The 13,231-nt window shown below is 34.9% G+C and overlaps 3 protein-coding genes across 3 annotated transcripts; 1 reads left to right on the forward strand and 2 right to left on the reverse strand.

Moving 5' to 3' along the window:
- Positions 1–1,135: 1,135 nt before the first annotated feature.
- LOC135684027 (splicing factor ESS-2 homolog) lies at positions 1,136–4,293 on the reverse strand. The gene is made up of 5 exons (XM_065199472.2): positions 3,975–4,293; positions 3,419–3,575; positions 2,336–2,977; positions 1,780–1,990; positions 1,136–1,538 (listed from the first exon to the last, which is right to left on the reverse strand). The coding sequence occupies exons 1-5, from the start codon at positions 4,146–4,148 to the stop codon at positions 1,271–1,273; spliced, it is 1,452 nt and encodes a 483-aa protein (XP_065055544.2). The 5' UTR covers positions 4,149–4,293; the 3' UTR covers positions 1,136–1,270.
- A 21-nt stretch (positions 4,294–4,314) lies between these two features.
- Positions 4,315–5,925, forward strand: LOC148959962 (mitotic-spindle organizing protein 2B-like). Its single transcript, XM_089109113.1, has one exon. It carries the CDS (start codon positions 4,350–4,352, stop codon positions 4,812–4,814), a length of 465 nt encoding a protein of 154 aa, XP_088965239.1. The 5' UTR covers positions 4,315–4,349; the 3' UTR covers positions 4,815–5,925.
- A 500-nt stretch (positions 5,926–6,425) lies between these two features.
- LOC135684032 (ribosome maturation protein SBDS) lies at positions 6,426–13,218 on the reverse strand. The gene is made up of 5 exons (XM_065199477.2): positions 13,031–13,218; positions 8,570–8,699; positions 7,994–8,194; positions 7,184–7,351; positions 6,426–6,643 (listed from the first exon to the last, which is right to left on the reverse strand). Exons 1-5 carry the CDS (start codon positions 13,156–13,158, stop codon positions 6,515–6,517), a joined length of 756 nt encoding a protein of 251 aa, XP_065055549.2. The 5' UTR covers positions 13,159–13,218; the 3' UTR covers positions 6,426–6,514.
- Between the last annotated feature and the right edge of the window lie 13 nt (positions 13,219–13,231).

A 13,231-nucleotide genomic window follows, 5' to 3' on the forward strand; every position in this document is an offset into this window, starting at 1 on the left:
ATGAAAATGTCCTTTATGTTTAAAGCTTTGTGATGAGGGGTCAAAGAAATTTTAACAACATTAAAATTAATAGTTTTGTTAGAAAACTGATCATAAATTTCATAGCTTTAAATTTCTAAATATATGAGTGACAAGCTTTGAAAACAAGACATCACCAGATAACCCTAAAGATTATTTTGTAATTAAGCAGGAGGTTCTTGCACTGCTAATACCTTTGAGTGCTGAGAGTAAAAATATTTAAAGATCATTTGTAAATTTTAATATTAGCTTTCAGAGCCATAAAAATCCTAAATTTGGTTTATTTTCCATTCAGTGATTACCTAAAATTTTTAAGATTTTAAACCTATTACCCAACTTAACCTATTAGAAAAGTTTAAGATAAAAGTAAAAGGTTAAAATGAATTTTGTTTCATTATTGTTTTGCTCGGTTTTTCTAGCTGTATACTTTTGATTTCACATGAAGACTGTTTATAACAGTATTTCAAAGCTTTAAATACAAAAAAGTTAAGTAACAAATAATAATTATGCTTACAGGAGCTTCTGAATTTTTACTAAAAACGTATTTTAAATGAAATGGTAAAAATAAATGTTAAAATAATTGGCAAAAATGTAAAAAACGAGAACATGTATCTATTTCTTTACTTGCTACTCAGCTTATCAAAAAATGACAAAATGCCAAAATCTTGTTTTATATACCAACAGATAAAAATACAATTTGTATTTCCAGATGCGTTTAAATTGATATCTACAAATAAATATACACTGCAATACATCTTACTGTTATTTAGTCCATCTCTTTTTGAATGTATTTAAAGTTGATGTTTTGATATACTCGAGAATAACGCAACTGAAAGTTAAGCAAAATCATGCTTTGGTTTATCCAAAGTGCTTCTGAATGAAAAAACATCATCAACATGATTCTTGCCTGTATCAGGCATGCTGGAGCTGGGAGGCTAGAGGGGTGCTGCTTAAGTATGCTTTTTAAAGTTTTACAATTAAGGTACTAGGTAGTTGCAATCTTCAATAAAAGTTTGCCAACTTGTCTAAAACCCCCCCTCCCCCTCAAATGTGCTCCAATATCCCTATTTCACTGAGATGTTGTTGTTTTTTGTAATATTTCTATTTTTGTTCCCTTTTGTTTGCAATATCAGTAAAAGCTTTAGAAGCTTCCTTGGAAAATGAGGGTCAAATTGCAATGTCTTTTTGAAGTTTGATGGTTTCATTGCAACTATACTACTTAGCTTTTTCAAATGAAACTATCTTGCAAAAATTAGGTTTTTGGAAGTTGTAGTAAGTTATCAGTTAAAGAAACATCTGTCTTGTTGGCTGCTGAAAGTCTTGACCTAGAAGATCTTACATTTGGGGTAGTCTTCTGTATGTTTGGTGTTGTGGGTGTTGTGGCACGTCTCCTTGGAGATGGAGAGTAACTGCTTCTCAAAGCTGAATCACCTGTCAATCTTGCATTGGCTTGAACTAGTCTTTGTGCTGCAGGAGATAGCTGAGTTATGCGGTCTGTAGATGATCTTCCAGGTGATTTCCTAAAGAAGAGATAACATACAAGGATCTTAACAACAAGCAAAGTTTCTTTTTCGACCTTGGACAGTTGGGCCTTAAATGTAGAAAGGTGTAATGGTTGTTGTAGTCCAAATGCTAGCTTTCTACTTTTTCAAGCAAGCAATTCCTTTGATTTTGCAATAAATGCTACAGTCTTATATATATAGAGAAGGGATTTAATGACCAACTTGAGCAAGGTTATCTGAACAAGTCTCCATAACTTACCCTATTGAGGCAGCTGCTCTAGCAATAGCCTCTCTTCTTTTATTGCGGTGTTCTTTGCTCATCTTTTCAACCAACTGGTGCCCTAGCTGCTCTCTCCTAGGGGGCTCTGGTATCTTGAATGTTGGGCCAGATGCTGGACCAGGAGTTGCATCCAGGCGCATTGGTGTTCCCTCAATTTCTCCCCATGTCATAAAAGGGGAAGAATCTGCACCTGAATGGAAAGGTAATTTTGATGGCAATTCAAAACAAAAACTTGCATTGATCTCCTTGGCAAAATTATAGATCTCTATGTTCCTTATGATCTTATCTAAAAAAAGTTTGGTACAGATTTTAAAAATTTTCCCAATATGGGAAAGCAAGTTAATCATAGTCAGTGGAAATCTTTGATAACATGACAACATACAACTAGGAGACTCCACTAAAGAGGCAGATTGAAATCCTGCTAAGTGTTTTTGCTAAAAATAAAAACTGTAAAATAGACAAATTCATCCTATTTAAATTCATCATTAAACACTGATTATAATTTTTATATGAAATATTAAACAGGGTATCCAACCTGGTGCTGGTGACGGTGTAGCGACAAAACCATAACCTTTAACTGTTGGAGTTACTGAGGCAGCTTCTAAGGAACCATCTACTCCAACTTTCCCTACTTGTTTCTTGATGTTAGCATTGACACTTGCTGCTTCTGTAAGAGCTGCTTTGCAAGCCAAGGAGTGAAAAGGATCTGCATTGAATCTTGTATTTTCATGCTTTATCTCTCTTTCTTTCTTCCCCTTCTGCAAAATTTTTTCTGCAGAACTCAAATCAACACCTTTTGGTACATACATGAGGGCGTTTCTTGATTGATAAGTCCATGAATCAAGGTTATATGGCTTGTCATCAAGGTATTTCTGTGCTTGTTCCTCACAACTAGGAAGTGCTAGATTTGCATGCTGCTTATCGGCCTGACTTCCCTCAGCCTTGAATAACCAAGCAAATTTATCTCTTATCCTAAGTTTTGATTCTTCCATAATTCTTTCAAAAGAAGCATTGTCTTCACTTGTATGCTTGGCAAGAAATTTATCCAAGGAAACATTTGGTGTTTTATCTGTAACATTAACAATATTGCTTGGTTGGGTTTTTAGTGTTTCAGTATTTCCAGATGGTGTTTTAGCCTGGTCTATTGATGGAGTCTCAAATACGCTTGGTGTGTTGTCTGTAAAAGCAATTAGTTAATGATGACTTTCAAAAGTAGAAAAAAAATTAATTTTGATAAACTAAACTTTTTGCTAAGATTGTTTTTACTTAAGCAAAAAAGATGCATGAACAAAACATGCCTTGTATTTACTAAAGTCCATTATCCTATTAAATTTTGCTGGTAAAAAATGGATATCCAAGCTTAGCAGCTTTTAAAATCAGATGCTTGTTCTTATAAATGATCAAATATCAAATGCTAGATGGTAGAGAAAAGATTATCAGACATTAAAATTTCATACACTGAGGGCTAAGAGAATATAAGACTACCTGAGCATTTAGCAACATGAAAAAAATTGTTTTAAAAAATTCTATGTTGCAGTTTTATTCCTTCCTGATACTTTATTTAAGTAATACTTTTGAGCTTATGCGCCTTAAAACTTTGTACAAAAAGTTATCTTACCATTAAATCTTCTCACAGACAATCCTCTGTCAAGTTTCAATTCAATAGCTCTAAGTTTTTCTATGTCATTGGAATTCAATGCATCTACATACTCTGTCTGCAACTGCAATCTTGGAAGATCTGGAAAAAAATCCCTCTCTATGATTTTGTCCACAGCCTGAAATTTAATATGTTTATATATAAATGATAAGAAAGGAAATCCTCTCTGGTTATTCTGTTAAAATCATTTAACCAATAATCTAAAATCTGACCATATAATTGATTGTTTGATCACTTATTTCCCAATTATTTTGTACTGAGCCACGACTCCTGACATTTTGTGGTGAAAGGACAGTAGAAAGAAAATTAAAACCAAGGAACCAATAAGACCTGTCATTATCACGCAATATTTTTCTACCTTACAAGGAGTTCAGCATACATAGTCTTGACTAAAATTGCGTGGACTAGAACTGTATGAAGATGAGACTTCCACAACCCTTGATCTTACACAATTTATGCAATTCAGACTTTGAGACAATTCAATTAAAAGTTCTATAGATTTATTAGATATAAATACCTCGATATATTCATCCTCTTCTAAGATATACTGCTTTTTAACTAGCCCTGTTTTTTTATCCTTAAACGTTGGTGTCAGTTGAACGAGACTTGTATCGCTTTTTGCTGTATTACTAATACTACCATCATCAGCATCACTTTCGACTTTTCTTTTACGAACGAGTGCTTTCTCCATTTCTCCAGCCAGCAAAGAGGCTGGCGTGTGATTTTCAGCAGAAAACAAATTCAATTTGACTTACTGACATTTTTGAATCATTTCCAATAAATTCGTTAGTTAACTAAGAAATATAACGCTCAACTTTCGTTGGTATCGTAGAACATCTTTGTTCAACCTCCAATTTATTCCGAGGCTACTTGCCGCGCAACTTTCACAGGTATGGAACAGGTATCAAGCAGTGGTATCAAGTACACAAATATGGCGGCAGCTAGGCTCCTAACGAAAGAGTCTGCCGCAGACGTGAAAAGGAAGTCTAGGTCACAGCCTGACTTATTCAAAGTCACAGTGGAAGCAACAAAAACGTCAGGGTACTCGAGAAACAAATCTGTCGACGACGAGCTCTTCGAAATATGCCAGCTAAGTGGCGTTAAAATGAGTCAGGATGTTTTTAAGATCATTGTTGATCTTTTACGCTTGAATGTCAATCCAAACACAATATCTGATGTGGTAAAAAGAATGGCTTTACAAAAGAAGTCCGTATCAAGTAAAGAAACTGCAAAATCTTCTGAGAATCTTGCTGTCCCAAGACATGGTAGTGAAAATGTTAAGTCGAAGCCAACGAAGTCGAGTCTGACTGCCGTTATTGACCAAGCGAAAATTCCCAGAGCCCAGTCCTTGTACTGAACATGTTTGATTTATGATACGTGTCAACAGCAGTTTCGCAAGTTCAGTGGGGAATTTTTGTGTGCACTTCAGGTTGGAAAGTTCATTAACTGCGCACTAAATGTCAGGAGACAGATAAAATTTTGGCGCACTAAAATTGAAATTAATATGCGCCAAAATTACAATGGAAATAGTCAGGGGGGGGGTCCAATTACGATTTTTTTTGACAATGTCATATCATCTTATCATGTTCCGTGAGCTCTCATTTAGTTCAAAAATTGTGATTCAATCATTGTACGGGCTCAAATTCACAAAGAAAGGATGAAGGGCGATGACCTTGAGATTGATACTGCGCAGACTCCAAATCGCTTGGACGGGCATTCAGCTCTTCTATGGTAACAATAGTACAAGCAGTGATAGAATTCTTCTCAATTTCTAAAAGCATTGACATCCAGAATAAGAAACATTTGTTCATTTTAAGAATGATAATGTGCACCTCTTGTTCTGACTCACTGTAGCAAGAATGTGCGCCATATGTCACTAAAATGCTGATATTTCATGTGCTCTGCGCACAAATCTTCTTACATTTGCACACCACAGTTTTCAAGTGCACCCCAAGGATCTTCAAGTACAAACTTTGAAGTTCCAATCTGGTGTGCACTACCAATTGAGATAAATGAATTTGTTGTTGTGTTGTGTATAATTTTTATATCAAGGTACTTATTATGTATATTTAAATGACACAATAAGGTCATAAAAAAGTAGCAAAAGTATTTGTTTCTCAACACCAGTTGACATTTTATAATGTTAGGCATAAAATATTTGTATGGATAACACACACCTTTTAGGCTTATAACCATGGATGTTTGATTGTAACATTCAATATTAATTGGTAAAAGAACTTATTTAACAATATCCCCTTTGCCTTAGTAGAGGAACCTTAACACCCAGTCAATAGCAGAGGAACCATTTGATGTAGAAGTCTGTTGTCAAAATGCTTTAGTCAGGGTAGCATTTATTGTTTTTCATGGTTTTTGTACTTAATAATATTGTAATATTATAATAGTGTAAAATATCCACTTTGTAAGTAACAATTTGTAAGCTGTTTGATTGTTTTTCATTCAATGTGTGATTGCAATGTCATTTCATTGTTACACCAGATCTATCTGTAAAAGGCAGACAATCAAGCATCTTCTTCCCCGGGGCCCATTTTTCTTCTCCATTTTTTGAAAATATTTAGTGTTATTGATATTTTATAGTTTTTCAAATTCCTTTTATTAAAGCACCTAGAAATAAAATCATCATAATCTTTCTATATAATCATTTTTAGTCTTCCATTTCTGAATTTTCATGTAAAATCTTTTTTGGCTGACATATTAGTTCAACATAACTATGATATGTATTTGGAATCAAAAGTTGACTGAAAATTAGAGAGCTAACTTTGGTTTGCTTTCATTTCACAATGTTGGCAGAGTTCACATAAGAAACAAGATTGTCTAACACCTCATAACTGTTTAAATGTTCATGCAGATGTGGTAAAGCATACTTATATGCCAATAATTGCGTTTGAAAGAACAATTATTCTTCCAGGTCAATTCAAACTTGCAGAGTTCAAAAGAAAACAGAACAAACTTTATATGATATATGCGTAAACTAAATGATTTGAATTGCATGCAAAAAAAAACCAGAAATTTTTACAGCCAAGACAATTGAAGCATTGATCATTCAATGGTCTCTTCACCCTCCTCAATATCTTTCAGGCTCAGCATCTCAAGTGTCCCTCTTCCTTTTGTTTCACTCTGTAGTACTTCATCTATGTTGCGATATGATCCAGGATCTATCAGACATACCTACAATTGAAGAACCTATAACATGAGCAAATGTGATACCTTCTTAAATCTGTCAGGTGGGAATTTTTTAAGCCTTAGGTACTGTAAAGATTTTATTGTCTGGTCAATGAAGTTATTAAAAAATCAAAGTTCAATAAGAAAACTCCCTCATAACTATTTCTTGGGGAGAACTAATAGGAAACACAGTGTCATGATAAACAAGATGATCTTATTAAAATCTAGCAGTTTTGGAAACAGTCTACATACAGCCAAAATCTGCCATTGTGTAGACAGAAGGTGTTTGTTTTCTCTCTTGGACTTCAGCGGTAATTTTTCTATAGGAACTCAGCACTGATTAGGCAACTATGCCAATCATATGCTTGAGTTTTCTGAATGGCTTATTGCGATTCACAACCAAATATATGTTTTCCATCATGTTCTTTCGGACCTCTATTCTGATATTTTATACTCTGAGGAGCGTCAGACAAAAAAGTTTTCAGTATGTTGTGAAATGTTAATTGCTTTTTCCAAAGCCATTTTCATGACAATTTAATTACTCACCATTTCTAAGGAACCACTGTCCCATTCTTCATTTTCAATTTTATCAATATTCTGCACAAGTTTTTCTCTGACCTTTTTGCCAAACTCTTTTGGTAGAAACAATTTTACCCTCATCTGGGCCCTTGCAATTGGTATTGACTCCTTCAGCTGCTTTATAACTTCCAAAGCCTAAAAATGGAAAGAAAATACCATACAAATGTTGTGCACATTTCTTAACATTTATCATCTGACCAGTTCTCTAAAAACATTTCAAAAATATACCCTTTTTGACCTATATTCTATATTGTTTTTCTTGAAATATTCAGTTTCATGTAAAAATTTTAGGTATGAGGAAGGCTCACTGGTTAGAGTTTGGACTACAGAACCAAGGGTCTGGGGTTTGAGTCCCTGCCATGAACACAGATCCATGGCAGACACTTGGGGGGGGGGGCAACTGCCCCCAATACTTTAGAGGACAATGGTCTTTTGTTCTTAAACAATAGGAAATGTGTTGTCATCTTATTAAAACAATAGGCTTGCCCCCCCAATATTTGACCAAGTGTCTGCCCCTGACACATATGTCACTTAGATCAAGGGGAATTACCAGCTCCTTGTAATTCCAGGCTAAGAAATCACAGGGTGTGGTATGTCAAGAGGATTTACCAGGATACAACATGATAAGCATATCTTTCAGGTATCCTTAAAATACCTTTCAAAGCTATGAAGCCGGAACCCCAGATACAAATTAGAAGGCTTTATATAATCAAAGGACAGCTGCAAAAGAAAAAGAGTCACTGAAAACTTTTTAGCAGATCCCTAAATTCCCCTTACCTGCTGTTTTGTACTTCTAGTTGGTTTGACAGAGTAATGTATCTCTTTCATGGCTCTTTCAATGACACCAACAGGATATGGTCTTTTTGTCTCTGGATTCACACATTTTTCTGAAACTACAGTTGCAATATCTCGAAACATTGCTTCCAGTTGTTGTCCTCTTTCCTTTTCAGAAACTTGAAGTTCTCCCTTTTTAAGTATCTGTTTGAAATATTGAAAGTTGGATTCAAGGTTCCTTGCTAGATTTCAAAACAGTTTGTCAAAATGTTCAAGAGTAGATCTACATAGTCTCTAATTTATACATATTGCAATTAAACTGTTTAGAGGGGCTAGGTTCCAATAGCCTCTTAACAATTTTGATTGTATTATGATGCTTGAATACTAATAAGGTTAAATTTGTACTGACAGCCTTTATTTATTCGCCTGCATTACTTACAGTGTGCTAGGCAAACTTTTTGGTCAGCATAAATCAAGAAATAAGCCTCCCTAAATTTCTTTTTAAGCACCACCCTCAGATCAAAGCAAATGCTAGATTGCAGGTAAAATATTCAAACGTGAGACAAAAATAATGTTTACCTCTATACAAACTTTATCAATATCATCTGTTCCATAGGCTTTAACAAGGTCATCCTTCTTTGCAACCTGACCTTTGGAAACGTTTGAAAACACTTGATTCGTTTGCAGAACTTCATCAATATCTTTTTCTCTAAGAATGTAATGGAATAGCATTATTGAAAGGTAGGTATCCTGTCGCTGTGTACGAAGAATACTGGTACTGTTCTGATGCTGTTGTAGACAGTTAAGAATGCTGTGAAATTCTTCACTGACAAGTCCGTCTAGAGCAATGGTGTAGGGAGTATCAAAATAACAAGGGTGGCTCTTGCACATATTGTTGCTAATAACAGCAGGAAAAGTAGAAATGGGCTAATTTTCAGCATTAACAAGGGGGGCTCAGCCCCCAAGCCCCCTAGCTCTATACCCCTGGTCTAGATTCAAGAGAAAGAAGGCCTCACATCAAGCTAAACAGCTGTTGCCAGTTATAGATGATCCTTCTCTGCCTGCTTTGTATTTGTCTCAGGCATAGACTATGTCTCAGGGCACTTGGGCAAAACCCCCCAGCCAGGGAAGTTGAAGTCTTGCAAAGCGTACCTCCCTTGACTCAAGCATTGCTAACCAATATGTTTCATGTGCTATAGTCAGCATTCTTTTGATTAATCAATTTTTTGCTAGTTATTTGTCAGTTGGTTAAGCTATTAGCCTGAGTTTCAGATAAGATATGTTGGCTGTGAATGTCTTTTGCCGGGCTTCTGCCTTTTGAAGTCAAAATCATAAAAGGTGGATAATGTGGCTTCATTAGTGCTATTTACACTTATACAGTATTTCCTGGATGCACTCAGGATTCTGCTTGGACGTTCGCTAAATAGTGTGCTTGTGAAGATAACTTCAAGGTAGAAGCACAGGGCCCTGATATGGGAAGAAAAATAATGGCATTATTTACAATAGCAATACATTTTTTCCAATCGAAATTTTTATTGCCGCTATATCTGTATAAAAAATTTATACGATGCAACAAAGGGTAGCCAGGCACGTAAATAATAGGGGGGCGTGGGGGGCGTAACGCCCCCCCAAAGTTTGGAAAATCCAGTTGCAGTTGGAAAACGTAACGGTTGACTTGGAATTTTTTTCTTAGGCCTAAGCTTGTGAATTTTATATTTTAAGAAGTTTTTTTATTTTAAATATAAAAATTCTAAATATTAAAATTCACAGGCTGAAGCTGACCCATCCAATCGTTTTCTATTGTGAATCCAGTCTCCACTGGATCCAAATTGCACACTTGCCCCGTTTTCTTTTTCTTTCTTTCTGACGGGAGTTGAATCAAATTACGAACAGGCAAGGTGAACTTACGGATAAGAAACTTGAAACTTACAGTTTGGAATAATAATACCCGCATTGATCAGAAAATATTAGAGTGGGAATTTTTTTAGAAACTACGAGTAGTTAATTCAATAAAAGATTAAGAATCTTTCAGTACTAAAAATTCTCAACGCTTCTTATAAAAAACGAGTTTATGCTAAACTCCCCCTGTTATTTGTTAATGTCCTTGAGTCCTTATCATAAATTCCTATGACAAAACTGCTGTGAAGCAAGAACACATTGCAAAAACTGCAGTAGAAGTATTTGATCAAAGAAGAGTATTTCATCTTTCGAATCAGGCATATGCACAAGTTTGTTCTCAAATCATCATTTCAATTGTAAAGAATGAAAAGGCATTTGGCCCTCTGAAAAGTTTAAAGGTAGTTTTTTTCGATCAAGAACGAAAATAAAAGGCCCAAATTCTTGGTGCTTCTATATCGTGAAAAAATGTATTTTAGATAAAATTGATCAATTGATCTGAAAGAATACTACTAATCATTAAGTATATCTAATACTGGTTTTGCTTAAATGTTGCTTTACTTCTTACAGTATGTTTAATGTTTGTTTCATGTTAATCAAAATTTAGAGATTTAGGCTTTTATGCTTTAGGCTAATTATTGAGTAAAGATTTGGTAATTATAAAGAAAATAGAACTATGGTGTTCGGGCTATTTACAAATATCAATTTGGTAGGTACAACAGATCTACTGGTCGAATGAAAAATTTATCACTTAAAGTTGGAATTTTCATACTTCAACGCCCCCCCAAAATTAGCAACTTGTTTTCGTCCCTGAGGGTAGCTGTGCCAGCTTCCCTTTTGGCAATGAGACAATAGTTTTTTTGGATCGTTGTCTTGCTGATGATGTTGAGTCATCATCATTTTACGAGCATGCCTTGCATATCAAAAAAGTTACGGAAAAGCGTCAATATATATATACAGTGGCGTAGCTAGCGGTCATGCTTGTCATGCCGGGCATGACCATCTATTTCCAGAGATAACATTTTTCAAAAAATTATATTTTCGTAAGAATAAAGTCCTATTTTCCTGATGAAATAGCTCAAGCCATTCGCCTTTGGAGCCCTATGGTTCCACGCAAGAATATGGAGCCCTCCGAAGGCGCTCTTCTATTGTCGGGCATGACTTAAACAGAGGGTTTCCAATTTAGTCATGCCCATAACTATGAGCATGACCAAACCCTGTGTTTTAGTCATGCCCATAACGCTGGTTCCCTATGTTTGGTCATGCCTAACAATAGGAGTGACGCAGGAGAGAACAAAGGCTAGTCATGCCATTTCGAGAGGGCTTGACCATCATTATAATCATCAGAACCACCCTGTGTTATTTCGTGAACGCAAATGCGAGGCATCGATGGCGGCGCTGCTATGCCTAGATCCATGAGCTGGGAGGTAATTCTCTGTAAGTAAAATGCAAGCAAAAGCTTATTGGCAAGCAGCCACGACTCATGTTAATCTCCAGAACATTTTATGGCAATGGCAGGGTTTTTCAGCCTTAATGGTGTTGCACTATGTGGAGAAGTGACAGGCACAAAAGGCCATTTTTGGACATAAAATCAGCGAGCAGGATCATTATATGCAACCAAACCAAACTCTTAGCCTTTTCAGTAATCAATTGTTACTAGTTGAACATTTGGAGAAAATCTTCTTGATTAAATGAATGCCAAATCTTGGTGCTGTTCACTGGAGATGGATGGAGAAGATAGCAGTGTTATTTTCCAAACCAACAGATTTGAGAGCTTAAACTTTCCAGACATCTTGCAGCATATTCAGAAACTGTTAAGCCCTTAAAAATCATTGTTACCATATTATGATTAGGACAATAAGATTGTAGTTAATGGGTAGGGAATGCCAAAACTTGCTTAAAGTTATTCTTCAATTTTTTGTTTATTATCACATGCAATAACACTGTTTTTACACACAATTAAAGTCAAACTCAAAGCTCTACTGACTTCACTTGTAGCTGAAAGTACCTTTTTACTACTTATAGCTGTTGAAGTAAAATGACCAGAGACAAGTCAAGCATGTTACTGATCTTGTTAGTTAAACAGTTTTATTTCATTATTACAACTTTTGATGTATTTGAAAATTTACAAGATCAAATTATTTCATTTACAAGCCTTGTTTGCTAGATTTAGTAAGAACAATCCAATCATGTGGATATTTGCCACAAGTATATGTGGAAACATCAATGTTTTTGTTAAGCTAAACTTATTTTGCAAAGTATTTTTCTATTAAGTCTAACTTTGCAGAAAACATTTTGCAACTAGGCCTATCCATTATTTTAGCTTCCAATATTTCATATCAATATTTACATTGCATATTCATTTGCTAATTTGTTTTATTCATCTATCAGTTCTATTGAGGTTGCTAATTAATCGTGATGGCTTTTAAATATCTTCAATAGATTGATAATAAGACTATTTGTGGAAAAGATGACCAAAAAGCTCCCATTCAGTTTCATGTGATTTATTGTTTCATACAAAAATTTTAGCTTATCTCTAAAATTTACAAATGTATTTCAGCCTGCAAATTGAAAGAAATTAGGAGAACAACACAATTTTTGATTTAAGCTAAGTTTATCTACTATACTAAACTAATGTTTTTTAATGTTTTTTGTACAGTTCTGTTTGGAAATTGTCAGAACTCTGTCTGTATAAATTACCGACAAACCAAAACAGTGTCACAGCTATAAGATAAAGGTCATTTCATGGTGTAACAAGATGATTGCTATGAAATAAGAAAAGCTCATTCCAAAAGTTAATCAAATTTTTTTTATAAGTCACAAGCCTTAAAATAAAAATTTCCAAAAGGAACTCATCAACTAAAAAATTGGGCGTGGTAAAATTTGGCCACACCCATATTTTTTTCAAATTTGAGGGGAGGGCATGACCACTGCTATTTGGCTAGCTACGCCACTGTATATATATATATATATATATACATACATACATACATACATGCGTTCCTCTCGACCTACCACATAGTGTACTCATTCTTCGTACACAAAAAGAATAGTCCTACTTAGTACATTTACTAGGAAAAAAATAAAATATCTGTACGTAATATCTGTTCGTTGATTTTTTTATGAGAAGAAGTTTCAACATACGCTCCTTTTCTCCAAGACACAACTTTGTTTTTATAACAGGCAATTTCAAACCGCTTTCCTGCCTTCTTGTGCCTTACTATGGCTACATTTGTCAGCCGTATTTGATTTGTTGGAGTAAAAATCGACATTTTCTCCAGCTGTGGTACTCTAACTGTCTGTGATGCAATCCCAATTGTAAAAGATTTTTGATTCTAATTATTG

The sequence above is a fragment of the Rhopilema esculentum genome, chromosome 7 (assembly GCF_057945365.1).
Source record: "Rhopilema esculentum isolate cy_ngs chromosome 7, ASM5794536v1, whole genome shotgun sequence".
Classification (NCBI taxonomy): Eukaryota; Metazoa; Cnidaria; class Scyphozoa; order Rhizostomeae; family Rhizostomatidae; genus Rhopilema; species Rhopilema esculentum.